Source organism: Molothrus aeneus, unplaced genomic scaffold (genome assembly GCF_037042795.1).
Source record: "Molothrus aeneus isolate 106 unplaced genomic scaffold, BPBGC_Maene_1.0 scaffold_493, whole genome shotgun sequence".
NCBI lineage: Eukaryota > Metazoa > Chordata > Aves > Passeriformes > Icteridae > Molothrus > Molothrus aeneus.
Window position 1 is genome coordinate 1 of NW_027099169.1, and position 26,781 is coordinate 26,781.

Here is a 26,781-nt window from a genome sequence, read left to right on the forward strand (position 1 = left end):
CCCAAAAAAAACCCCAAAATTCCCGAATTTTCGCCCCAAAATCGCCCCCCTCACCTCCCAGCGGGGGGAGGGCTGCGCCGCCCCTCCCCCCCCCCATTCGCTGCCGTTTTCCCGCGCGGGGGTCGCGGGAGGGGCCCCTCCCCCACCCCGCCCCTCCCCCACCGCCGCCAGCGCCGCCAGGACCCCCCACAGCGCCAACATCGCGGTGACGTCACCGCCGCCCCGGGGGGGGGAGTGACGTCACCTCCGCCGGGACCCCCCGGAGCGTGACGGCCGCCCCTCCCCCTCCCCCCCCCCCCCAAAAACCCCCCCCCAAAAAAATCCGCCCCTCCCCCCACCCCCCTAAATGGGCTTTGGGGGGATTTAGGGAAATTTAGGGAAATTTTGGGGGGGGATTTCGGGAAATTTTGGGGAGATTTTGAGGGGATTTTGGGGGAAAATTTGGGGGGGGGGGGTTTGGGGGAAATTTTGGTAAATTTTGAGGGATTTTTGGTGGGATTTTGAGGATTTTGGGGTATTGTTTTGGTTTTTTTTTTAATTATTATTATTTTTGGGGGATTTTGGGGTGGAGGGGTTTTACGGGATGAATTTTGGTGATTTTGGACTGTTTTTAAGAAAATTTTATTTATTTTGGGGGCGGGTGGGGGAGGGGCGGGTTCCTGGGTCAGGAGGAACTGAGAAAAGCGGGGGGAGGGGCAGCATTGGGGGCCTCTTTGGGGGAATTGGGGGCACTTTGGGGGTTTGCGGAGGAAGAGAAATCCTCGGAATGCCCTGCTGGGGCGGGAGGGTCATTTTGGGGCGATTCGCGGCGATTTTGGGGCTCCCGGGAGCTCCCCATAACCCAGAGTCCTCCAAAACCACCGAGTTGAGTCCTCCGGGGCGGCCGGAGCGGTGCGCGGGAAAGCGGCGGGAGGCGGAGCCGGAAGCCGCCTCAGGGGCACTTCCGGCGCGGCGGGGCAAGATGGCGGCGGGCGCGGCGCTGCTGCTGCGCGGGGCCATCGCGGGTGCGGCGCAATTTGGGGCGAATTTCGCGGATTTTGGGGCTTTTGGGGGGAAATCCGAGCGGGCTGGGGGGCGGGGAGGGGCTGGGGGAGGTGTGGGGGGGGAGGGGAATGCGGGGCCTGAAGGTCAAAGGGGGAGCGGGGCCGGAGGGGTCACCTCGGGGAGCCCCAAAATCGCCGGAATTGACCCCAAAACGGGCCCGGAATTGCTGAAAATGCCCGAAAATCGCCCCAAAATTCTCATTTTTATTTCATCCCCCCCTCGCTCCAGGTGTTCGCGGCCGAGGGCTCCGGGTCCTGAGCACGGTGAGCGGGGCTTGGAGGGAGATTTGGGGGGATTCGGGGAACTTTGGAGAATTTGGGGGATTTTGAGGCAGTTTGGGGGATTTTGAGGGAATTTGATTTTTTTTGGATCCATTTTTCCCAGTTTTGGGGTCGGTTTTGCGTTTCCCGCCCGCGGATTTTTCTGGGGGGTTTTTGCGGATTTTTTGGAGGGAATTTTGTGGTTTTTGGGGGGTTTATTTTGGGGCGATTTCGGGGTTTTTTTTGGTGTTGATTTTGGGGTTTATTTGGGGATTTTTTTTTGGCGGATTTCGGAGACTTTTTGGGGGGATTTCTGGGGGTATTTGGGTTTTGTTTCCCAAGGGAATTTCTGGGGTTTTTGGGAGGATTTTGGGTTTGTTTTGTTTTTTTTTTTTGGAGGATTATTTCAGAGGAATTTTGGGTTTCACTGGGGGCGAATTTGGGGCGTTATTTGAGGTTTATTTTGGGGGGAATTCGGGAGTTTTTGGAGGTTGTTCTATTGGGGGATTGTTGGGATTTTGGGGGTTTATTTTAGGGGGATTTGGGGCATTTTTTGGGGGCGAATTTGGGAATTCCTTGGGGGTTATTTTGGAGTTTTTGCAGGGGAGATTTCAGAGAGGTTTTTGGGGTATTTTTGGGATCTTATTTTGGGGCCATTTTGGGGGGGTTTGTGGGGATTTTTTGGGGTGTTTTTGGGTTTTTTATTTTGTGAGATTTAGGCGATTTAGGGATTTTTTTCGTGTTTTTTTTTTTTTGGGGGGGGAGAGATTTTGGGGTTTTTTGGGGGGGATTTTGGGGTTTTTTTTGTAGGACTTTTTTGGGTTATTTTCGATGGTTTTGTGTCCCCTGACCCATCCCAAATTTTGGGGGTTTTGGTGGGTTTTTTTGGGGTATTTTTGGGATTTTTTTTGGGGGGAATTTCAGGGATTTTTTTTGGCATTTTTTCCCGGTTTTTTGGGGGGGGATTTTGGGGTTTTTTGGGGGTGATTTTGGGGTTTTTTTTCGGGGGGTTTTTTTGGTTTATTTTCGGTGGTTTTGTGTCCCCTGCCCCCTCCCCAGTTTGGGTTTTTTTGGGGGGAATTTCAGGGTTTTTTGGCCTTTTTTTCCGTGTTTTTTTTGGCGGGGATTTTGGGGTTTTTTTGGGTTATTTCTGGTGGTTTTGTGTCCCCTGCCCCCTCCCCAATTTGGGTTTTTTTGGGGGGAATTTCAGGGTTTTTTGGCCTTTTTTTTCCCTGTTTTTTGGGGGGGATTTTGGGGTTTTTCTGCCGGTTTGTTTTTTGGGTTTAATTCCGGCGGTTTTGGGTCCCCAGGCCCCCCCAAAGGCCAAGGTCGCCTTCGTGAGGGACAAACCCCACCTGAACGTGGGCACCATCGGGCACGTGGACCACGGGAAGACGACGCTGACGGCGGCCATCACCAAAGGTGGGGCTGGGATTGGGGCGAAAAACGGAGAAATCGGGAAAAAATGGGCAAAACCGGCAAAAGCGGCAAAAAAAAGGGGCAAAAACGGGCAAAAAATGGGAAAAACCCCACCTGGATGGGGTGGGCACCGTGGGGCACGTGGAGCAGGGGGAAACCAGCAAAAAACGGGAAAAGACTGCAAAAAACGGGGCTAAAGTGGGAAAAACGGGGCTAAAATGGGAAAAAACGGGGCTAAAATGGGAAAAAACGGGGTTAAAGCAGCCAGAAATGGGAAAAATGGGAGAAACCCCACGTGGAGCATGGGAAAACAGCAACGACTGCAGCAATAAACAAAGGTAAATCCAAAATGGGGTGAAACCAGCAAAAAACGGGAAAAAACTGCAAAAAACGGGGCTAAAATGGGAAAAAACGGGGTTAAAATGGGAAAAAACGGGGTTAAAGCAGCCAGAAATGGGAAAAAATGGGAGAAACCCCACGTGGAGCAGGGGAAAACAAAATTGCAGCAATAAACAAAGATGAGAAAGAAAATGGGGTGAAAACTGCGAAAAATGGGAAAAACCTGCAAAAATGGCCCAGAATGGGTAAAAATGAGGTAAAAATTGGGTTAAAATAGAGAAAAATGGGAAAAACCAGGATGGAAATAGCCAAAAATGGGGAAAAATGGAGAAAAATGGGGTAAAAATGGAAAAAAATGGGGAAAAGTTGGGGTAAAAAAAGTGAAAGAGAGGCCAGAAATAAATGGGGGGAAAAACAGAGAGAAGGTTATTTTGCAGTGGATTCCGGGGATTTTGGGGTGAATTCCGGGGATTTTGGGGATTTTGGGGTGGATTCCGGGGATTTTGGGGTGGATTCCGGGATTTTTGGGGTGAATTTTGGAGTTTTTGGGGTGAATTTTGGGGATGAATTCTGGGGATTTTGGGGGGAAAATTTTGAGGCTTTTGGGGGGTGAATTTTGGGGTGAATTCTGAGGCTTTTGGGGTGAGTTTTGGGGATGAATTCCGGGGGTTTTGGGGTGAAATTTGGGGTGAATTTGGAGGGTTTGGGGGGGGGGGGGTTTGGATAAATTCCGGGGGTTCTTTTTGGCCAAATTTGGGGGTTTTGGGGGGGATTTTTGGGGAGAGTCTTGGAGGTTTTTTGGGGTGAATTCTGGGGATTTTGTGTTAAATTTTGGGGTAAATTTAGAGATGAATTCTGAGGGTTTCGGGGCTGACTTTGGGGGTGAATTCCAGGGGTTTCACGGGCGAATTTCGGGGTAAATTTCGGGATTTTTGGGTTGTGAATTCCAGGGGTTTCACGGGCGAATTTCGGGATTTTTGGGTTGTGAATTCCAGGGGTTTTATGGGTGAATTTTGGGGTAAATTTCGGGATTTTTGGGTTGTGAATTCCAGGGGTTTCATGGGTGAATTTTGGGGTAAATTTCGGGATTTTTGGGTTGTGACTTCCAGGGGTTTTATGGGTGAATTTTGGGGCGAATTTCGGGATTTTTGGGTTGTGAATTCTGCGGTAAATTTCGGGATTTTTGGGTTGTGAATTCCAGGGGTTTCACGGGTGAATTTTGGGGCGAATTTCGGGGTTTTTGGGTTCAGCGCGGGTCAGTGCTGATCTGGGGGGAATCAGTGACGTTTTGGGGGTCCCATTAACGATTTTGGGGTCCCCCCCTCAGCGTCACCAGCGGGGGCTGGATCTGAGCCGGCGTTTTGGGGTGAATTTCGGGGGTTTTGGGGTCCGTAGATCTCAACGCTGTTCCTGGGGGATCAGTCACGTTTTGGGGGCGCCATTGACGAATTTTGGGGTCCCCCCCTCAGTGCTGTCAGCGGGGGGCGGGGCCCAGTTCCGCCCCTACGAGGAGATCGACAGCGCCCCCGAGGAGAAGGCGCGGGGCATCACCATCAACGCTGCCCACGTGGAGTACAGCACCCCGAACCGGCACTACGCCCACACCGACTGCCCCGGGCACGCCGACTACGTCAAGGTGAGGCACCCCAAAAAATCCCGGCCTTTTGGGGCCAAAAATTGGAGTTTTGGGCAAAAAAAAACCCGTGGGAAAACGAATTTTGGGTGGTGGTGGCGCCACCCGGTGGCGGCGGCGGGAACTGCAGGGGGAGCGCCGGAAATGCCTCAGGTTGTCCCCAAAAATTCCTCAATTTCGCCCAGAATTACCCTGAATTCTGGGGGAAAAAAATACCCGAGTTTTAGGGGGAAAAAAATCTGATTTCTGGGGAAAAACCCTGAGTTTTTGGGAAAAACGGGGGTTGGGTAAAAAATGGGGAATACAGCACCCCAAAAGGGCTCTGTGCTCACACAGGCTGCCCCGGGCACGCCGATGATGTCAAGGTGAGGGTACCCCAAAAAATTTCGGGGAAAAAACCCCGAATTTTTGGAAAAAAACCACGATTTTTGGGAAAAAACACAGTTTTTTGGGAATAAATTGGAGTTTTGGGTAAAAATCAGGGAGTAAAGCACCCCAAAACGGCACTAGGCCCACACAGGCTGCCCGGGGCACACAGATTACGTCAAGGTGAGGGCACCCCAAAAAATCGCGAGGTTTTGGGGCCAAAAATTGGAGTTTTGGGCAAAAAAAACCCTCGTGGGAAAACGAATTTGGGTGGTGGTGGCGCCACCCGGTGGCGGCGGCGGGAACTGCAGGGGGAGCGCCGGGGTTGGGCGCCGAAAATTCCCCGAATTTCCCCAAAATTCCCGCCCTGGATACCCCGAAAATCCCCAAAAAGTCTCCAAAAAAATTCCGCTTGGGGGACCCCAAAAATTCCCCCAAAAAATCTCACAAAAATCCCAGCTTGGGTACCCCAAAAATCACAAAAAAAAATCCTCAAAAAATTCTGTTTTGGGTAGCCCAAAATCCCCCCCTCAAGGCCCCAAAAATCCCCCAAAAAATCCCTCCCCCTGAAATCCTCCAGATTCCTCAAGGAACCCCCAAAATTCCCCTTTAAATTCCCCGAATTGCCACCCAAAATCCCCCAAAAATTCTCAAAAATTCCCCAAAACTCCCTCAAAATTCCCACCCAAAAAAATCCCTCAAAAATCCCTCAAATTCCCCCCAAAATTCCCCCCAAAAAATCCTAAAAAATCCTCAAAATTCCTCAAAAATCCCTCAAAATTCCCCAAAAAAAATCCCCAAAAATTTCCCCAAAATTCCCCCCAAAAAATCCCCCAAAATTCCCCCCAAAAAATCCCCCAAAATTCCCCAAAAAAATCCCTCAAAATTCCCCCCAAAAAATCCCCCAAAATTCCCCCAAAATTCCCCAAAAAATCCCTCAAAATTCCAAAAAAAAAATCCCCCAAAATTCCCAAAAAAAATTCCCCAAAATTCCCCCCCAAAAAATCCCCCAAAATTCCCCAAAAAATCCTCAAAATATCCGAAAAAATCCCCCAAAATTTCCAAAAAAAATTCCCCAAAATTCCCCAAAAAACCCTCAAAATTCCCCCAAAAAATCCCTCAAAATTCCCCAAAAAAAATCCCCCAAAATTCCCCAAAAAATTCTCAAAATTCCCCCCAAAAAAATCCCCCAAAATTCCCAAAAAATCCTCAAAATTCCCCCAGAATTCCCCCCAAAAAATCCCCCAAAATTCCCCAAAAATTCCCCAAAAAATCCCCAAAATCCCCCAAAAAATCCCCAAAATCCCCAAAAAAATCCCCAAATTCCCCCCCCGAGATCCCCGCGAATGCTTTTCCGGAATTTGCCCGAATTTGCCGTTTCTGTCCCCAGAACATGATCACGGGCACCGCCCCCCTGGACGGCGTCATCCTCGTGGTGGCCGCGACCGACGGGCAAATGCCCCAGACCAGGGAGCACCTGCTATTGGCCAGACAGGTGAGAGGGGCGGGGCCAGGTCAGTGACTGACAGGTGTGAGTGACACAGACCAGGGAGCACCTGCTATTGGCCAGACAGGTGAGAGGGGCGGGGCCAGGTGAGTGACTGACAGGTGTGAGTGACACAGACTAGGGAGCACCTGCTATTGGCCAGACAGGTGAGAGGGGCGGGGCCAGGTGAGTGACTGACAGGTGTGAGTGACACAGACCAGGGAGCACCTGCTATTGGCCAGACAGGTGAGAGGGGCGGGGCCAGGTCAGTGACTGACAGGTGTGTGTGCCCCAGACCAGGGAGCACCTGCTATTGGCCAGACAGGTGAGAGGGGCGGGGCCAGGTCAGTGACTGACAGGTGTGAGTGACACAGACTAGGGAGCACCTGCTATTGGCCAGACAGGTGAGAGGGGCGGGGCCAGGTCAGTGACTGACAGGTGTGAGTGACACAGACCAGGGAGCACCTGCTATTGGCCAGACAGGTGAGAGGGGCGGGGCCAGGTCAGTGACTGACAGGTGTGAGTGACACAGACCAGGGAGCACCTGCTATTGGCCAGACAGGTGAGAGGGGCGGGGCCAGTGTGTGACTGACAGGTGAGTGACACAGCAAATGCCCCAGACCAGGGAGCACCTGCTATTGGCCAGACAGGTGAGAGGGGCGGGGCCAGGTCAGTGACTGACAGGTGTGAGTGACACAGACCAGGGAGCACCTGCTATTGGCCAGACAGGTGAGAGGGGCGGGGCCAGGTGTGTGAGTGACAGGTGTGAGTGACACAGACCAGGGAGCACCTGCTATTGGCCAGACAGGTGAGAGGGGCGGGGCCAGGTGAGTGAGTGACAGGTGTGAGTGACACAGACCAGGGAGCACCTGCTATTGGCCAGACAGGTGAGAGGGGCGGGGCCAGGTCAGTGACTGACAGGTGTGAGTGACACAGACCAGGGAGCACCTGCTATTGGCCAGACAGGTGAGAGTGGGCGGGGCCAGGTCAGTGACTGACAGGTGAGTGACACAGCAAATGCCCCAGACCAGGGAGCACCTGCTATTGGCCAGACAGGTAAACGGGGCGGGGCCAGGTGTGTGACTGACAGGTGTGAGTGCCCCAGACCAGGGAGCACCTGCTATTGGCCAGACAGGTGAGAGTGGGCGGGGCCAGGTGTGTGAGTGACAGGTGTGTGTGACACAGGTGTGTGACAGGTGAGACACCTCTGTCTCCCTGTCTCTCCTCTCTGTCTCACCTGTGTCCCTGACCCTCACCTGTGTCTCACCTGTCCCAGGTGGGCGTGCCCCACGTCGTGGTTTACCTGAACAAGGCGGGGTTCGGGTTTGGGGCTCAGGGGTGTGTCCCAGGTGTCTCACCTGTCTCACCTGTCCCAGGTGGGCGTGCGGCACGTCGTGGTTTACCTGAACAAGGCGGACGCGGTGCCGGACCCGGAGCTGCTGCCGCTGGTGGAGCTGGAGGTGCGGGAGCTGCTGAGCGAGTTCGGCTTCGACGGCGAGAAAACGCCCGTGGTGGCGGGGTCAGCGCTGTGCGCGCTGCAGGTACACCTGGGCACACCTGGGCACACCTGGGCACACCTGGGCACACCTGGGATCGATAACTGATCAGTGGTGATCAATAACTGATCATTGGTGATTGATCCATCAAACGCCCGTGGTGGCAGGGTCAGCGCTGTGCGCGCTGCAGGTACACCTGGGCACACCTGGGCACACCTGGGCACACCTGGGATCGATAACTGATCAATAGTGATCAATGGTGATTGATCCATCAAACGCCCGTGGTGGCGGGGTCAGCGCTGTGCGCGCTGCAGGTACACCTGGGCACACCTGGGCACCAATGGGAACCAATGGGAACCAATGGGAACAGCCAGGGATCGATAACTGATCAATGGTGATCGATAGCGATCAGTTCACCAATCCAGTGTGTTACCTGTGTGTCCCTCACCTGTGTCTCACCTGTGTCTCACCTTTCACACCTGTATGTCACCTGTATGTCACTTGTTTGTCCCTCACCTGTGTCTCACCTGTCCCTCACCTGTCCATATCTCACCTGTCAGGACCGTGACCCCGAGCTGGGGCTCCGCTCTGTCCCTTACCTGTCTCTCACCTGTCTCACCTGTCTCTCACCTGTCCATGTCTCACCTGTGTCTCACCTGTCCCTCACCTGTGTCTCACCTGTGTCTCACCTGTCTCTCACCTGTCCCTCACCTGTCAGGACCGTGACCCCGAGCTGGGGCTCCGCTCCGTTCTGTCCCTTACCTGTGTCTCACCTGTGTCTCACCTGTCCTGTCTCACCTGTCCCTCACCTGTCAGGACCGTGACCCCGAGCTGGGGCTCCGCTCTGTCCATATCTCACCTGTCTCACCTGTGTCTAACCTGTCCATGTCTCACCTGTGTCACACCTGTGTCTCACCTGTCTCTCACCTGTCCTGTCTCACCTGTCTCTCACCTGTCCATGTCTCACCTGTCAGGACCGTGACCCCGAGCTGGGGCTCCGCTCTGTCCCTTACCTGTCTCTCACTTGTCTCACCTGTCTCTCACCTGTCTCACCTGTGTCTCACCTGTCAGGACCGTGACCCCGAGCTGGGGCTCCGCTCCGTTCTGCGTCTCCTCGAGGCCGTGGACTCGCACATCCCCCAACCCCCGCGGGACCTGGAGCGGCCCTGCCTGATGCCCATCGAGGCCGTGCACTCGATACCAGGTAAACTTACCTGTAACACACCTGAGACACACCTGAGACACCTGTGACACACCTGTACAGCATCTCTGACACACCTGTACAGCACCCATCACTCCTGTGCCTGGCCCTGCCTGATGCCCATCGAGGCTGTGCACTCCATTCCAGGTAAACTTACCTGTAACACACCTGAGACACACCTGAGACACCTGTGACACACCTGTACAGCATCTCTGACACACCTGTACAGCACCTGTCACACCTGTGCCTGGCCCTGCCTGATGCCCATCGAGGCCGTGCACTCCATTCCAGGTAAACTTACCTGTAACACACCTGAGACACACCTGAGACACCTGTGACACACCTGTACGGCATCTCTGACACACCTGTACAGCACCTGTCACACCTGTGCCTGGCCGTGCACTCCATTCCAGGTGAGACACACCTGTCATTTACCTGTGACACACCTGAGATACCTGTAACACACCTGTACAGCACCTGTGACACACCTGTACAGCACGTTTACAGCTCCTTTATACCGTTAATGTAACATGCATCACACCTGTGTCACACCTGTGCCTGGCCATGCACTCCATACCAGGTGAGACACACCTGAGACACACCTGAGACACACCTGAGACACCTGTGACACACCTGTGACACACCTGAGACACACCTGTAATTTACCTGTGATACACCTGAGACACACCTGAGACACCTGTGGCACACCTGTACAGCACCTGTACAGCATTGATACAGCATCTGTAACACCTGTCTCTCACCTGTGCAGGGCGTGGCACGGTGCTCACCTGTCCCTTACCTGTCCCATACCTGTCTGTGTCTCACCCGTCCCATACCTGTCTGTGTCTCACCTGTATCTCACCTGTCCCTTACCTGTCCCATACCTGTGTCTCACCTGTCTCTCACCTGTGTTTAGGGCGTGGCACGGTGGTCACGGGCACGGGGCACTGTCCCATACCTGTCCCATACCTGTCCATGTCTCACCTGTCTCTCACCTGTGTCCAGGGCGTGGCACGGTGGTCACGGGCAGGGGCACTGTCCCTTACCTGTCCCATACCTGTCTGTGTCTCACCTGTCTCTCACCTGTCCCATACCTGTCCATGTCTCACCTGTCTCTCACCTGTCTCTCACCTGTGTTCAGGGCGTGGCACGGTGGTCACGGGCACGCTGGAGCGGGGCACTGTCCCTTACCTGTGTCACACCTGTGTCTCACCTGTCTCTCACCTGTCTCTCACCTGTCCAGGGCGTGGCACGGTGGTCACGGGCACGCTGGAGCGGGGGCGGCTCCGCAAGGGCGATGAGCTGGAGCTGCTGGGCTACGGCCGCCAGCTGAGATCCGTGGTGACCGGTGAGTGACCCCTGACCCCGACCTGTGACCCCTGAGTGACCCCTGAGTGACCCCTGAGCGACCCCTGACCCCACAAATCCCACATTTAACCCCATAGAACCGCATAAATTTTACAAATCTCACAGTTTTAGGGATTGAGGTGTTCCACAAGAGCCTGGAGGTGGCCAGGGACAACCTGGGGGCGCCGCTGCCCCATAGATCCCAAACCCAGCCCCACACCCAGCCCCACAGACCCCACAGATCCCACATTTAACCCCATAGAACCCCACAAACCCCACATTTAACCCCACATTTAACCCCATAGATTTTATAAATTTCACAGTTTTAGGGGATTGAGACGTTCCATAAGAGCCTGGGGGCGCTGCTGCCCCATAGAGCCCAGATTTAACCCCACAGAACCCCACAAACCCCACATTTCACCCCACAAATCCCACAATTCTCGCGTTTTCAGGGATCGAGATGTTCCACAAGAGCCTGGAGGTGGCCGAGGCCGGGGACAACCTGGGGGCGCTGCTGCGGGGGCTGCGGCGCGAGGACGTGCGCCGGGGAATGGTCGCGGCCCAGCCGGGGACGCTGCAGCCGCAGCAGAAGGTGGAGGCGCAGGTGGGGCACCCGTGGGGCTGTGGGGCTGTGGGGCTGGGGCTGTGGGGTTATGGGGCTGTGGGGCTGTGGGGCCGGGGTTATGGGGCTGTGGGGCTGTGGGGCTGTGGGGTGGGATTTGGGGTTGTGGGGTTATGGGGCAGGATTTGGGGTTGTGGGGCAGGGGTTATGGGGTTGTGGGGCTGGGGCTGTGGAGCGGGATTTGGGGTTGTGGGGCAGGATTTGGGGTTATGGGGCAGGATTCATGACAGGTTTTAGGGCAGGATTTGGGTTTTTTGGGGCAAGTTTGGGGCAGGATTTGGGGTAGGATTTAGGACAAGTTTTGAGGCAGGGTTTGGGTTATTTGGGGCAGGGTTTGTGTCCATGGGGCAGGGTTTGGGTTATTTGGGGCAGGGTTTGGGGCTCAGCATGTGGGGCAGGGTTTGGGGCTCAGCATGTGGGGCAGGGTTTGGGTTATGTGGGGCTCAGCATGTGGGGCAGGATTTGGGTTATTTAGGGCAGGGTTTGGGGCTCAGGATGTGGGGCAGGGTTTGGGTTATGTGGGGCAGGGTTTGGGTTATTTGGGGCTCAGGATGTGGGGCAGGGTTTGGGTTATGTGGGGCAGGGTTTGGGTTATTATGTGGGGCAGGGTTTGGGTTATTATGTGGGGCAGGGTTTGGGTTATGTGGGGCTCAGGATGTGGGGCAGGGTTTGGGTTATGTGGGACAGGGTTTGGGGCTCAGCATGTGGGGCAGACCCACGGGCCGTGCGTTAACTCTTTCCTCCCCGTGCCCCCCCAGGTGTACGTGCTGTCCCCGCAGGAGGGCGGGCGCCACAAACCCTTCGTGTCCCACTACGCGCCCGTGATGTTCTCGCACACCTGGGACATCGCCTGCAGGGTCCTGCTGCCCCCCGGCAAGGTGGGGACACGTCTGTGGGGCTGGGGGATCTGTGGGGCTGGGGGATCTGTGGGGCTGGGGGGGATCTGTGGGGCTGGGGGGGATCTGTGGGGCTGGGGGCAGTCTGGGGGTCTCATCCCACACATCGCCTGCAGGGTCCTGCTCCAGGTGGGGACAGATCTATGGGGGGATCTATGGGGCTGAGGGGTCTGTGGGGCTGATCCCAGGTGATCCATGGGATCTGTGGGTCTGACTCCCCACACTTGTTCCCCTCCAGGAGCTGCTGATGCCGAGCAAGGACGCGGCTGTGGGGCAGGGAGGGGGGATCTGTGGGATCTGTGGGTCTCACCCCACACGTTTCTGTGCCCCACAGGATCTGGTGATGGGGGTTTATGGCACCCATGGGTCTCACCCCACACATTCTGTGCCCCACAGTATCTGGTGATGGGGATCTGTGGGGTCTGTGGGTCTCACCCCACGCATTTCTGTGCCCCACAGGATCTGGTGATGGGGGTTTATGGCACCCGTGGGTCTCACCCCACACGTTTCTGCCCCACAGGATCTGGTGATGGGGGTTTATGGCACCCATGGGTCTCACCCCACACGTTTCTCTGCCCCACAGGATCTGGTGATGCCGGGCGAGGACGCGGCGCTGACGCTGCTGCTGCGGCAGCCGATGGTGCTGGAGCAGGGCCAGCGCTTCACGCTCAGGGACGGCGCCCGCACCATCGGCACCGGGGTGGTGGCCAAGGTGCTGCCCATGACCGAGGCGGACAAGGAGCTCAGCTGGGGCTGACCCCGCCCCCGCGGCGCTGGCCACGCCCCCTCAGCGCTGACCCCGCCCCCCCCCCCGGCCAAGGTGCTGCCCATGACCGAGGCGGACAAGGAGCTCAGCTGGGGCTGACCCCGCCCCCCGCGGCGCTGGCCACGCCCCCCACCCATGGGGGGTGACCCCGCCCCCCGCAGCGCTGACCCCGCCCCCTGCGGCCCAGGCGCTGCCAATGGGGGGAGGGGGACAAGGAGCTGAGCTGGGGGTGAGCCCCTCCCCCACCCATGGGAGGTGACCCCTCCCCCCACAGGGGTCAAACCCCACCCCCATTCTCGGGGTTTGGCCCCTCCCCCATTCTTGGGGGGGAGGGGGGGGATGGGGAGCAGCCGCCCCTCCCCCACCCAATTAAAAGAGGGGGAGGGGTGTGGGAACTTCCCCTCCCCCCCACCTGCCATGGGGGGGAGGGGTATGTGTGTGTCAATCACGGTTTGGGGTGGGCGTGGCCACGCGGCCGCCCCTCCCCCAATAAAGGCTCCACCTCCGTTGCTTTTTTTCGTTTTTATTCTTTTTTTTTTTTTTTTTTTTTCTAATTTCGGGTTTTTTTCCCTTTTTCTGCCCCAAATTCCCCCCACCCCCTCCCGGCCCCTCCCCCCACTATAAATTAATACAAAAAGGGGGTGGGGGAGGGGCGGGGCCAGCTGGGGGGGGCTCCAAGGGGGGGTGGGGGAGGGGTGAGAGGCCCCTCCCCCTCCCGGGGCCGCCCCTCCCCCTCCCGGGGCCGCCCCTCCCCCTCCTGTGTCCTGGGTCAGTTCCCGGGGGGGTGGAACTGGAGCTGCTGGGACTGAACTGGGGGAGGGGCAGAGGGGGAGGGGTCAGCACGGGGGGGGGGGATGGGGGGGTGACCTCTGACCCCTGAATGACCTCTGAGTGACCTCTGACCCCTGAGTGACCCCTGAGTGACCTCTGAGCCCTGAATAACCCCGGGGTGACCATGAGTGACCCCTGACCCTGAGTGGCCCATGACCTCTGAATGACCCCACACTGACCCTGAGTGACCCAAAATGACCCCTCAGTGACCCCAGGGTGACCCTGGAGCGACCTCTGACCCCAGAGTAACCTCTCAATGACTCCTGACCTTCGAATGACCCCTGACCCCAGAATGACCCCAGGGTGCCCCCCAGGGCCTCAGCCCCTCCCCCACCCCAGCCCCTCCTCCCTTTGGCCCCGCCCCCATCCTCACCTGGGGCGTGGCCGATGAAGCCGAAGGGGGCGGGGCTCGGCCCCACCCCCACCGCGCCCCCCCCGGGCTGGGGCGGGGCCTGGGGTGGGGGAGGGGCGTGGAGCAGCATCACCTGGGGGGGGGGATGGGCGGGGCCGGGCACGTGGGGCTGGGGGGGAGGGGAGGGGGAGGGGTCAGCGAGGCCCCGCCCCCCAAAGCCGAGAGAAGCCAAAGCCCCTCCCCCGCCCGGCCCCTCCCCCTCTCCACTATTTTCTTTTTTTTCCCCAAATTTTGATTCCCTCTCCCCTCTCCCCCCTCCACTCCCAGCCCCTCCCCCACCCCCAGAATCCCAAATTTTCCCCCAAATTTTTCTCCCCTCCCCCCTGTTCCCCTCCCCCACCTGGGTCACGTGACCGTATCCATGGTGATGCAGCGCAAACACGGCCGGGGGTGGGGGAGGGGCGGCCCCTCCCCCCTGCGGCGGGGGCGGGGCCGGGGGCGGGGGAGGGGCGGGGCCGAACCCGCCCTGGGGGGAGGGGGTGGTGCCGGGCGGGGGTGGGGGAGGGGCAGGGGCGGCTCCCGAAGGTGGGGGCGGGGCCGAGGGGGGAGGGGCGGGGGCGGAGCCTCCCGAGGGGGGTGGGGGTAGGGGGGGAGGGGCCGCGGGTGGGGGAGGGGCGGGGGCGGCTCCCAGGAACAGCCCCGGGGCGGGGGGGGAGGGGCGGGGGCGGGGCCTCCTCCGTGCTGGAACAGAGAAGGGGAGGGGCGGGGTCAGGCGCGGGGGAGGGGGCGGGGCCTGGCCCCTCCCCCCCATCCCCTCCCCCCCCCCCATTGTTTGGGTCCTTACCTGCCCAGGTGAGGCCGTGGGGGCGGGGTTGGACCCCCCCGCGGGGGTGGGGGAGGGGCCGAGCTGGGGGGGGGGGAAGGGCGGGTGCACCGCGGCTGTGGGGGAGGGGCGGGGTCAGAAACCAGAAAGGGCAGGGGGGGAGGGGCCAGGCCCCGCCCCCTCCCCCCCCGAATAAACCGGAAATGGGGGCGGGGTGGGGGAGGGGCGGCTCTCACCGTAGAGCGGCTGCGGAGGGGGCGGAGCCTCCGGCGGAGGGGGCGGGGCGAAGGGCGGCGCTGCTGCCGGCGGGGGCGGGGCGGGGGCGGCCCCGCCCACCAGCGCGTTGGGGGAGGGGTGGTGGTGGGCGGGGCCCTGGTGGGGCGGGGCCAGGAGCCTGGGGCTGCCCGGGAGCATCGGGGCGAACACGGGCTGGGGGGAGGGGCAAAAAGGGGCGGGGTCAGGGGGTCAGGGGGCGGGGCTGACCCATCCCCCACTCATTGAGGGCTTTAGAGCCCCGCCCCCACCCTCATAAATATTCGGAGCCCCGCCTCCACTCATAAATATTCAGAGCCCCACCCCAGGCCCCTCCCCCAAAGTTTCTTGCTCCTCCCCCACCCAAAAATTGGCCCCTCCCGCACCCTCAGCTCCACCCCCACATTACTTTAAGCCCCTCCTCCCAACTTTCAGCCCCTCCCCCACCCTTTAGCCCCTCCCCCTCCCCCATTTCCAGCCCCTCCCCCCCTCCCCCCGTTCTCCCATTGGTCACCTGTTGGTAGTGGGGGAGGGGCGGCACCAGCGGGGGGGGCGGTCCCGGGGGGGCCCCTCCCCCCCCCGCCCCGAAGCCCTGGGGGGGCCCGAAGGAGATGAAGGAGGAGAAGGGGGGGGGAGGGGCGGCCACCAGCGGGGGCGGGGCCGAGCCGGGGGCGGGGTGGGCGTCGCTCCGGGGGGGGAGGGGCGAGCCTGGAGGGGGGAGGGGACAAAAGGGGGCGGAGTCAGAGATGGGGCGGGGCTGGGACAGAGCCCAACCCCTTGGGGGGGGGTGGGGGAGGGGCGGGGCTCACCTTTGGCCCCGCGGAATTTTCCGGAAGCGGAGCCGGAAACGGGGAACGGGAAAAGCTGGGGGGGCTGGAAAAGGGGGCGGGATCAGAGCAGGCCACGCCCCCATTCAAGGACCCGCCCCCAATTCCCGGCCCCGCCCCCAATTCCCGGCCCCGCCCCCTTTCCCGTCGCTCACCTGGACGGGGGCGGGGCCCACGTGGAGCTGGGGGATGTAGGAGATGTAGTGGGGGGGAGGGGCCGGGTAAAGCCCCGCCCCGGCCCCGCCCCCGGCCCCGCCCCCCGCCGCTGCTGCTGCTGCCCCTCCCCCTCCGGGCAGCACCCCCAGCGTGGGGGAGGGGCGGGGCGTGGGGGAGGGGGCGGCGCTGGGCGGGGCCTTGGCCTGGGGAGGGGCGAGAGGGAAAAGGGGGCGGGGTCAGAAGGGTCTGGAAGCGCCGTGGCCACGCCCACAATGAGTTAACCCCGCCCCTCCCCCCTCCAGCCACGCCCAACGCATTCCTCGGCCCCTCCCCCTCCTTTAGGCCCCTCCCCCTCCTTTAGGCTCCTCCCCCACCCCTTGTCCCCTCCCCCACTCAGATCCTCCACTTTTTAGCCCCTCCCTCATCTCTCAGCCCCTCCCCCCACTCTTTAACCCCTCCCCCTTCTCAGCCCCTCCCCCACCCCATTAACCCCTCCCCCACCCTTGACCCTGCCCCTTTTCCCTTTAGCCCCGCCCCTCTCACCAGGCCCCGCCCAGGGCTGAATTCCTTCGCGTTCGGGTTCAGCCTCGAGCGCTTCACCTGCCTGGGGGGGGAGGGGCACAAAGGGGAGGGGGCGGGGTCAGACCCTGGGGGGGTGGGGGTGGGGGAGGGGCCGCACTCCCCCCCCTTAGCCCCTCCCCCGCCACGAAACCACGCCCCCAAAATTTGGGGTCAAAACGGCCAAAATTGGGATTCTGCCCCTCCCCCCATCCCCTGTGGCTCCGCCCCCTCCCTTTCCCGGCCCCTCCCCCCCCCGTTTCCGGCCCCTCCCCCACTCACTCCGACACCGGCGCCTCCTCCTTCCCCTCCCCCACCCCGGGGGGCTCCCCGGGGGGGTCGCGCTGGCCCCGCCCCCTCCCGGCCCCGCCCCCACCCCCGCGGGGGGGGAGGGGGGAGGGGCGCGGGGCGGGGGGAGGGGCGGGGGCGGCTCCGGGGGGACCTGGGGGAGGGGGAGGGGAGAGAGGGAAAATGGGGGGGAAATGGGGGAAAAACGGGAGGGGGAAAATGAACCAAAATGAGCCAGAAATGAACCCAAAAATGACCCAAAAAATGACCCCAAGATGACCCCAGAATGACCCCAAAATGACCCAAAAAATGACCCAAAAGTGACCCCAGAATGACCCAAAATTGACCCCAAAAATGACCCAAAATAATGACCCAAAAAATGACCCCAAGATGACCCCAAAATGAGCCAGAAATGACCCCAAAATGACCCAAATTCATCCAATTTAAACGAAATCATCCAGAACTGCCCCAAATTACCAAAAACGGCCAAAAGTGACCCGAAACTGCCAAATAGCCCAAAATGACCCGAAATGACCCAAAATGACCCGAAATGACCCAAAATGACCCGAAATCACCCCAAAAGCCACAAAATCAATCAGCCCCGCCCGAAACAACCCCAAAAACCCCAAAGAGCGGAAAATCACCAAAACCGACCCAAAACGACCCAAACCGCCCCCAAAAACCCCCGAACCCCGCCCCTCCCCCCACCCCCATTCCGCCCCTCCCCCACCCCGATTTTCCCCCTCCCTCCCCCCCCCCGGTTCTTTGGCCCCTCCCCCTCTCGCCCCTCCCCCCTGTTTTGGCTCCTCCTCCTTTTCCTTTGCCCCTCCCCCACCTTGCCATCCCCCGCTGCTCCTCCCGGCTCCGGGCTCCGCCTCCTGTGGGGGAGGGGCGGGGTCAGCACTGCAGGAGGGGGGATGGGGGGAGGGGCAGCAAAGACGCCCCGCCCCTGACCCCGCCCTTTTTTTGTCCTGGTGGGCGGGGCCTCCCCCTTTGCCCCTCCCCCCTCACCTTTCCGGGGGGTCTCAGGCAGCTCCGGGGGGGTGGGGGAGGGGCACGGGGGAGGGGGAGGGGGCGGAGCCTCCTTGGGTGGGGGAGGGGAAGGGAGGGCGGGGCTCCGGGGCCGCCCCTCCCCCCCCACCCCGGCGGGGAGGGCTCGGCCTTGGCGGGGGGAGGGGCGGGGGAGGGGCGGCCCCGCCCCCAGCCCCGCCCTGGCCCCTCCCCCCCCCTCGCAGGGGCCGCTGGGATTTGGGCGACGTCCGGGGGGGGCCTGGAAAGGGGGGGAGGGGCAAAGGGAGGGGGAGGGGTCAGGAGGCTCCGCCCCCGACCCCAGGCCCCTCCCACAAAAATTCCCCCAACCCCTTAAGCCCCTCCCCCACCCCTTTAAGCCCCTCCCCCACCCCTTTAAGCCCCTCCCCCACTCCTTTAAGCCCCTCCCCTAAACCCTGAGCCCCTCCCCCACCATTCAAGCCCCACCTCCTTCCTCCTTAAGCCCCTCTCCCCACTTTAAGCCCCACCCCCATCTTTTAAACCCCTCCCCCACCCCTCAAGCCCCTCCCCATCCATTTACGCCCCTCCCCCGTCTTTTATCCCCACCCCCTTTTAGCCGCTCCCCCTTTAGCCCCTCCCCCTTTAGCCCCTCCCCCCTCACCTTGCTCCAGCCCGGCCTCGCTGTGGGAAGGGGCGGAGCCAACGCGGCCCGCCCCCCGGCCTTGGCCCCGCCCCTCCCCCGCCCCGGGGGCAGCGCGGGGCCCCCCCCAGGCCCCGCCCCCTCTGCGGGGGGAGGGGCGGCGGCTTCTCCCTGGGGGGGAGGGGAGAGGGCAAAGGTCAGCCGGGGGGGAGGGGAATTTGGGGGAATTTTGGGGGGAATTTTGGGGTGAATTTCGGGGAATTTCGGGGTGAATTCAGGGGAATTTTGGGGTGAATTTTGGTGAAATTCAGGTGAACTTTTAAGTGAATTTTGGGCGGAGTTTTGGGTTGGATTTTGAGAAAATTTCGGGTCAATTTTGGGGTGAATTTGGGGTTGATTTTGGGTCAGTTCAGGTGAATTTTTGGGTTGTTTTGGGTGAATTTTGGGTGAAGTTTGGGTTGATTTTGGGTCAATCCCATGTGACTTTTTGGGTGAAATTTAGGATGATTTTTGAGTTGATTTTGGGTGAATTTCGGGTTGATTTTGCGTCAGTTCCGGGTGAATTTTGGGTTGATTTTGGGTTGATTTTGGGTGATTTTTAGTGTTAATTCTGGGTTGATTTTGGGTCAATTACAGGTGAATTTTCGGGTGAATTTCAGGTTGATTTTGGGTCAGCTCCAGGTGAATTTCTGGGTTGGTTTTGGGTGAATTTTGGGTGAATTTTTGGGTTGATTTTGGGTGAATTTTGGGTCAATTCCAGGTGAATTTTTTGGTGAATTTTGCATGATTTTTGGGTTGATTTTAGGTGAATTTCGGGTTGATTTTGGGTGAATTTTGGGTTGATTTTGGGTCAATTCCAGGTGAATTTTTGGGTGAATTTGGGGTTGATTTTGCGTCAGTTCCGGGTGAATTTTTGGGTTGGTTTTGGGTTGATTTTGGGTGATTTTTGGGTTGATTTTGGGTCAATTCCAGGTGAATTTTTGGGTTGGTTTTGGGTGAATTTTGGGTGAATTTTGGGTTGATTTTGGGGTTAATTCCAGGTGAATTTTTGGGTGAATTTTGGGATGATTTTTGAGTTGATTTTGGGTGAATTTCGGGTTGATTTTGCGTCAGTTCCAGGTGAATTTTTGGGTTGATTTTGGGTGAATTTTGGGTGATTTTTAGTGTTAATTTTGGGTTGATTTTGGGTCAATTACAGGTGAATTTTCGGGTGAATTTCAGGTTGATTTTGGGTCAGTTCCAGGTGAATTTTGGATGATTTTTGGGTTGATTTTGGGTGAGTTTCGGGTTGATGTTGCATCAGTTCCGGGTGAATTTTTGGGTTGTTTTTGGGTCAATTACAGGTGAATTTTTTGGGTGAATTTCAGGTTGATTTTGGGTCAGTTCCAGGTGAATTTCTGGGTTGGTTTTGGGTGAATTTTGGGTGAATTTTTGGGTTGATTTTGGGTGAATTTTGGGTTAATTCCAGGTGAATTTTTGGGTGAATTTTGCATGATTTTTGGGTTGATTTTGGGTGAATTTGGGGTTGATTTTGGGTCAGTTCCAGGTGAATTTCTGGGTTGGTTTTGGGTGAATTTTGGGTTGATTTTGGGTCAATCCCAGGTGACTTTTTGGGTGAATTTTGGGATGATTTTTGAGTTGATTTTTGGGTGAATTTCAGGTTGATTTTGCGTCAGTTCCGGGTGAATTTTTGGGTTGATTTTGGGTCAATTTTGGGTGATTTTTAGTGTTAATTTTGGGTTGATTTTGGGTGAATTTTGGGTGATTTTTGGGTTGATTTTGAGTGAATTTCAGGTTGATTTTGGGTCGGTTCCAGGTGAATTTTTGGGTTGATTTTGGGTGAATTTTGGGTAATTTTTAGTGTTAATTTTGGGTTGATTTTGGGTCAATTACAGGTGAATTTTCGGGTGAATTTCAGGTTGATTTTGGGTCAATTACAGGTGAATTTTTGAGTGAATTTCAGGTTGATTTTGGGTCAGTTCCAAGTGATTTTTTGAGTGAATTTCAGGTTGATTTTGGGTCGGTTCCCGGTGAATTTTTGGGTTGATTTTGGGTGAATTTTGGGTGATTTTTGGGTTGATTTTGGGTCAATTCCAGGTGAATTTTTGGGGTTGATTTTGGTGAATTTTGGGATGATTTTTGGGTTGATTTTGGGTTGATTTCGGGTGATTTTTGGGTTGATTTTGGGTTGATTTCGGGTGAGTTTTGCCCCATTTCCCCTCCTTTCCCACCTGTGCGTGGCGCCCCCTCCTGGGCTGTCCCGCCCCGAGCCCGGATGGGCGTGGCCAGGGCCGGGCGTGGCCGCTGCCGCCGGCGGAGGGGGCGTGTCCGCGGCGGGGGGCGTGGCCTGGCGCAGGCTCCGCCCCCCCTCGGCCCCGTCGTCCTCCGGCGCCGCCCGCAGGCGATGCCCGGGCAGGGCCTCGATCTCCGGGGCCGGGCGCTGCCGCCAGGACGCGCTGTCCTCACGGGTCAGGGGCACCCTAAAGGGTGAAAAACCCAAAATTCCGCGAATTCAGCCCAAAAAACCCCGAGGAAATCCGCTGGGAAACGGCCAAAGGGCGCCCCAAAAACCCCGGCACAGGAACGACAGAAAACGGCCCGAAAACACCCAAAAACACAGCCCAAAACCCCAAAAATAGAGCCCCAAAACCCAAGGAAACACCCCAAAAAACCACCCCAAAAACCCAAGAAAACACCCCAAAAACACAGCCCAAAACCCCCAAAAACACCCCAAAAATACAGCCCAAAAACACCGAAAAATAGAGCCCCAAAACCCAGAAAAACACCCCAAAAAACCACCCCAAAACCCCCAAAAATAGAGCCCAAAAACCCAAAAAAACCACCCAAAAATAGAGCCCGAAAACCCGAGAAAACACCCCAAAAATCCACCCCAAAACCCCCAAAAATAAAAGCCCAAAAACCCAAGAAAACACCCCAAAAAACCACCCAAAAACCCAAGAAAATACCCCAAAAAACCACCCCAAAACCCCCAAAAATAAAGCCCAAAAACCCAAGAAAACACCCCAAAAAACCCCCCGAAAAATCACCAAAAAAAAAACCCCAAAAGAAAAACCCAAGAAACCTGAAAAAAAACTGAAAAAACCCCAAAAACCCCCCCAAAAAAATCCCCCCAAAAAACCCCAAAAACACCCCAAAAATCATAAAAAAAATCACAAAAAAAAACCCCAAAACCCCGAAAAAAACCCAAAAAAACCCCAAAAAAACTCAAAAAAACCTCAAAAAAAAACCTAAAAAAAAAACCAAAAAAACCCCTGAAAAAACACCAAAAAAACCCTGAAAAAATAAAAAAAAAACCCTGAAAAAAAACCTGAAAACCCCCCAAAAAAACCCCAAAAAAAACCCCAAAAAACCCGAAATAAACCTGAAAAACACTGAAAAAATCACAAAAAAAACCCCAAAAAGCCCCCCCAAAAAAAGCCCAAAAAAACCACAAAAAAACCCCAAAAAACCCTAAAAAAACCTCAAAAACCCCCAAAAAAACCCCGAAAAAAATCCCCAAAAAGCCCCAAAAAGCCCAAAAAGCCCCAAACCCCCCCGGCTCCCGTTTTGCCCAAAACCCCCGGAATTTGCCCCATTCTCACGTGCAGGCGGCCGGGCCCAGGAGCCGCTGGCGGAAACCGAACGGGGCGGCAGCGTCCCAGCCATTGGACTGAAAAATGGGGGAAAAAACGGGGATTTTGGGCAAAAATGGGAATATTGAATAATGGAATAATGGAACCGAACGGGGCGGCAGCGTCCCAGCCGTTGGACTGAAAATAATGGGGGAAAAAACGGGATTTTGGGCAAAATGGGAATATGGAATAATGGAACCGAACGGGGCGGCAGCGTCCCAGCCATTGGACTGAAAATAATGGGGGAAAAAACGGGATTTTGGGCAAAATGGAATAATGGGAATAATGGGAATAATGGGACCGAACGGGGCGGCAGCGTCCCAGCCATTGGACTGCGGAAAATGGGGTGAAAAAATGGGATTTTGGCAAAATGGAATAATGGAATAATGGGACCGAACGGGGCGGCAGCGTCCCAGCCATTGGACTGAAAATAATGGGGGAAAAAACGGGGATTTTGGGCAAAAATGGAATAATGGAATAATGGGACCGAACGGGGCGGCAGCGTCCCAGCCATTGGACTGAAAATGGGGGAAAAAACGGGGATTTTGGGCAAAAATGGAATAATGGAATAATGGGATAATGGGGAAAATGGAATAATGGGGGAAAATAACGGGATTTTGGGAAAAAATGGAATAATGGGAATAATGGAACCGAACGGGGCGGCAGCGTCCCAGCCATTGGACTGCGGGAAAATGGGGTGAAAAATGGGGATTTTGGGCAAAATGGAATATGGAATATGGGATAATGGGGAAAGTGGAATAATGGGGGAAAACCGGGGGATTTTGGGCAAAATGGAGTGGAACATCTCAGGGTTAAATTTGGGCAATTTTGGGCTGGTTTGGGTTAATTTTGAGCTATTTCAGGGCTGGTTTGGGTTCAATTTGGGCGATTTTGGGTTCATTTGGGGCGATTTTGGGTGAATTTGGGGTGGTTTTGGGTTCATTTGGGGCCGTTTTGGGTTCATTTGGGGCCGTTTTGGGTTCATTTCGGGCGGTTTTGGGTGAATTTTGGGTTCATTTCGGGCGGTTTTGGGTTCATCTGGGGCGGTTTTGGGTTCATTTTTGGGCTATTTTGGGTTCATTTGGGGCGGTTTTGGGTTCATTTGGGGCGGGTTTGGGTGATTTTGGGTTCATTTGGGGCGGTTTTGGGTTCATTTGGGGCGGTTTTGGGTTCATTTGGGGGCCGTTTTTGGGTTCATTTGAGGCGATTTTGGGTGAATTTGGGGCGGTTTTGGGTTCATTTGGGGCGGGTTTGGGTGAATTTGAGGCGATTTTGGGTGATTTTGGGGTTGATTTCGGCCGTTTTTGGGCGCGCCGCCGTTACCAGCTCCGGGTCCAGCTCGTCCCCGTCGCCGTCGCCGTCGCCGTCGCGGCGTTCCAGAACCTTCTCCCGGCGCTCCCCGTTCAGCCCCGGCGCGGCCCCGCCCGGCAGCTGCTCTGCGGATTGGGGAGAAACCCGGGGATTTCGGGCAAAGTCAGGGACGGCCCAAAAGCCCCGAAATTCGGTGAAAAATGACCCAAAATTCACGAAATTCAACCAAAAAACCGCCCCAAAATTGAGGGGAAATGACCCAAACTCCCCCCCCCAGGCGCCCCCACCCGGCTGAGATTTTGGGGCGAAATCTGGGGATTTTGGGAAAAATCAGGGATGGCCCAAAATCTGCGAAATTCGGTGAAAAACGACCCAAAATTCAGGGGAAAATTCAACAAAAAAACACCCCAAAATTGAGGGGAAATGACCCAAACTCCCCCCCCCCAGGTGCCCCCACCCAGCTGAGATTTTGGGGAGAAATCCGGGGATTTTGGGAAAAACGAGGAGTGCCCCAAAATTCCTGAAATTCAGGGGAAAACACCCCAAAATTCAGGGGAAAATGACCCAAAATTGAGAGGAAAAGGCCCAAAATTGAGGGAAATGCCCCAAAATTGAGGAGAAGTCTGAGGATTTTGGGAAAAATCAGGAATGCCCCAAAATCCCCAAAATTCAGAGGAAAACGCCCCAAAATTGAGGGAAATGCCCCAAAAATCCCAAAATTCAGCAGGAACGGCCCCAAAATCCCTGGAATTCATCCCAAAAACCCTGGAAGTGCCTGAAAACCCCGATTTCAGCCCAAAGTGCCCCAAAACCCCGATTTCAGCCCAAAATTGGGGTTTCTGATGGAATTTCGGGTTTTTTTCCCAAAATCTCGGTTTTTCACCCCAGAATTTCACCGTTTTTGGTGAAGCTGATGTCCCTCAGGGTCAGGGTCACCACGTCCGGCGCCCTGAACACCCAGCCCCTGATTCCAGCCCCAAATTGGGGGATTTTGACCCAAATTTCGGGGATTTTCACAGGAATTTCGGGGTTTTTCACAGGAATTTCGGGTTTTTTCCCAAAATCTCGGTTTTTCACCCAGAATTTCACCGTTTTTGGTGAAGCTGATGTCCCTCAGGGTCAGGGTCACCACGTCCGGCGCCCTGAACACCATCGTGTCCACGAGGTCCTCGCGGCGGGGGAGGGGCGGCGGCCCCGGGGCGGGGGAGGGGCGGCGGTGAACGGCGTCCAGGGCCAGCTCAAACTGGGCCAGAAACGGCAGAAACGGGAAAAATGTTAAAAAATGGGGAAAATGGGGGGAAATGGGTTAAAAATGGGGGAAAAGGGGAGAAAATGGGGAAATAATGGTTAAAAATGGGAAAAAAAGAGTTAAAAATGAGAAAAAATAGTTAAAAATGGGAGAAAAGGGTTAAAAATGGGGGAAAAGGTTAAAAATGGGGAAAAATGGGGGAAAAATGGAAAAAAGGGTTAAAATGGGAAATAAGGGGGAAAATGGGGAAAAAGGATTAAAAACAGGAAAAAGGATTGAAAATGGGGGAAAGGTGTTTAAAAAGGGGGAAAAGGGTGAAAAATGGGGAAAAATGGAGAAAAATGGGGGAAAGATGGGGAAAAAGGGTTAAAAATGGGAAAAATGGGGGAAAAATGGGAAAAAGGGGTAAAAATGGGGGAAAAGGGTAAAAATGGGGGAAAAGGGGGAAAATGGGGAATAAGGGTTAAAAATGGGGAAAAAGGGTTAGAAATGGGAAAAAGGGTTAAAAATGGGGAAAAAAGAGGAAAAATGGGGAAGAAGGGGAAAAAATGGGAAAAAGGGTTACAAATGGGAAAAAAGGTTAAAAATGAGAAAAATGGGGGAATGGGAAAATTGGGGGGGAACATTGCATGTTAATGAGGAGGTAATTAAGGGTGATTGCAGGTTAATTAGAGAGCAATGCAAAGTTAATGAGGAGCTAATTAAAGGTAATTGCAGGGTAATGAGTTGTTAATCAGTCAATGAGGGGTTAATTGCAGGTCAATGAGGGGTTAATTAGGAGTGATTGCGGGTTAATGAGGGGTTAATTGCGGATCAGTGAGAGATTAATTAAGGGCAATTGCAGGTTAATGAGGGGGAATGCAGAGTTAATGAGGGGGTTAATTAGGGTGATTGCAGGTTAATGAGGGGGAATGCAGAGTTAATGAGGGGGTAATTAAGGGTGATTGCAGGTTAATGAGAGAGGAATGCAGAGTTAACGAGGGGTTAATTAAGGGTAATTGCAGGTTAACGAGGGGTTAATTAGGGGTGATTGCAGGCTAATGAGGGTTAATTAGGGTGATTGCAGGTTAATTAGAGAGGAATGCAGAGTTAACGAGGGGTTAGTTAGGGGTGATTGCAGGTTAATTAGTCATTAATGAGTCACTAATGAGTCACTAATTAGGCACTAATTAGGGTTAATTAAGGCTCGTTAGCACTGACCTGGGCGCTCAGCGTTCTGAAGATGCCCTCGAAGGTTCGGCCACTGCGGACACGGACCTGGGCCAGGGAGCCCTGGGGACACAGAGTGACCAATGAGTGACCAATGAGTGACCACTGACCATAGAGTGACCATAGAGTGACCATTGACCATCCCTGAGTGACCAATGAGTGACCAATGAGTGACCACTGCGCACACGGACCTGGGCCAGGGAGCCCTGGGGACACAGAGTGACCAATGAGTGAACTGACAATGAGTGACCAACTGACCATAGAGTGACCAATGAGTGACCACTGAGTGACCACTGCGGACACGGACCTGGGCCAGGGAGCCCTGGGGACACAGAGTGACCAATGAGTGACCAATGAGTGACCACTGACCATAGAGTGACCATAGAGTGACCATTGACCATCCCTGAGTGACCATAGAGTGACCACAGTGACCATTGACCATCCCTGAGTGACCAATGAGTGACCACTGACCAATGACCACAGAGTGACCAACTGACCAATGAGTGACCATGAGTGACCACAGTGACCACTGAGTGACCACTGACCATCCCTGAGTGAGCAATGAGTGACCACTGACCAATGAGTGACCACAGAGTGACCATGAGTGACCACTGACCCCGAATGACCCCACCTGACCCTCAGTGACCTAAATTCCCACAAATCCCAAAAGGTCCAAATTCTCCAAAATGCCCCAAATGCCCCCAAAAATCTCCCCCAAAAACGTCCCAAAAATCCCCAAAATCCCCCCAAAAATGTCCCAAAAAATCCCCAAAATCCCCAAAACTTCC

The 26,781-nt window shown here is 56.1% G+C and overlaps 1 protein-coding gene and 1 long non-coding RNA gene across 3 annotated transcripts; one reads left to right on the top strand and one right to left on the bottom strand.

The window, feature by feature from the left end:
* The first annotated feature begins 920 nt into the window (after nucleotides 1-920).
* TUFM (Tu translation elongation factor, mitochondrial) lies at nucleotides 921-13,385 on the top strand. 2 transcript variants are annotated; one of them, XR_010785597.1, is made up of 12 exons: nucleotides 921-1,004; nucleotides 1,273-1,307; nucleotides 2,615-2,726; nucleotides 4,532-4,698; nucleotides 6,452-6,556; nucleotides 7,924-8,088; nucleotides 9,115-9,247; nucleotides 10,488-10,592; nucleotides 11,044-11,195; nucleotides 11,972-12,091; nucleotides 12,693-13,130; nucleotides 13,208-13,385. XR_010785597.1 is itself a non-coding variant. In XM_066571426.1 (11 exons), exons 1-11 carry the CDS (start codon nucleotides 962-964, stop codon nucleotides 12,864-12,866), a joined length of 1,311 nt encoding a protein of 436 aa, XP_066427523.1. In that variant the 5' UTR covers nucleotides 921-961; the 3' UTR covers nucleotides 12,867-13,385. The 2 variants fall into 2 exon arrangements, 1 of the variants encoding a protein (XP_066427523.1); XM_066571426.1 differs by having other exon boundaries at nucleotides 12,693-13,385.
* A 151-nt stretch (nucleotides 13,386-13,536) lies between these two features.
* Nucleotides 13,537-14,548, bottom strand: LOC136571017 (uncharacterized). The gene is made up of 3 exons (XR_010785596.1): nucleotides 14,459-14,548; nucleotides 14,080-14,227; nucleotides 13,537-13,685 (listed from the first exon to the last, which is right to left on the bottom strand). It is a non-coding gene; the product is annotated as an uncharacterized lncRNA (long non-coding RNA).
* Nucleotides 14,549-26,781: the final 12,233 nt, after the last annotated feature.

Excerpts from the sequence above, each read along its gene's own strand:
- TUFM (XM_066571426.1), top strand. The coding sequence starts at position 962 with ATGGCGGCGGGCGCGGCGCTGCTGCTGCGCGGGGCCATCGCGG. Across the intron at positions 1,308-2,614 it reads GGCTCCGGGTCCTGAGCACG|GCCCCCCCAAAGGCCAAGGT; the intron begins GTGAGCGGGGCT and ends TTGGGTCCCCAG. Across the intron at positions 9,248-10,487 it reads GGCCGTGCACTCGATACCAG|GGCGTGGCACGGTGGTCACG; the intron begins GTAAACTTACCT and ends TCACCTGTCCAG.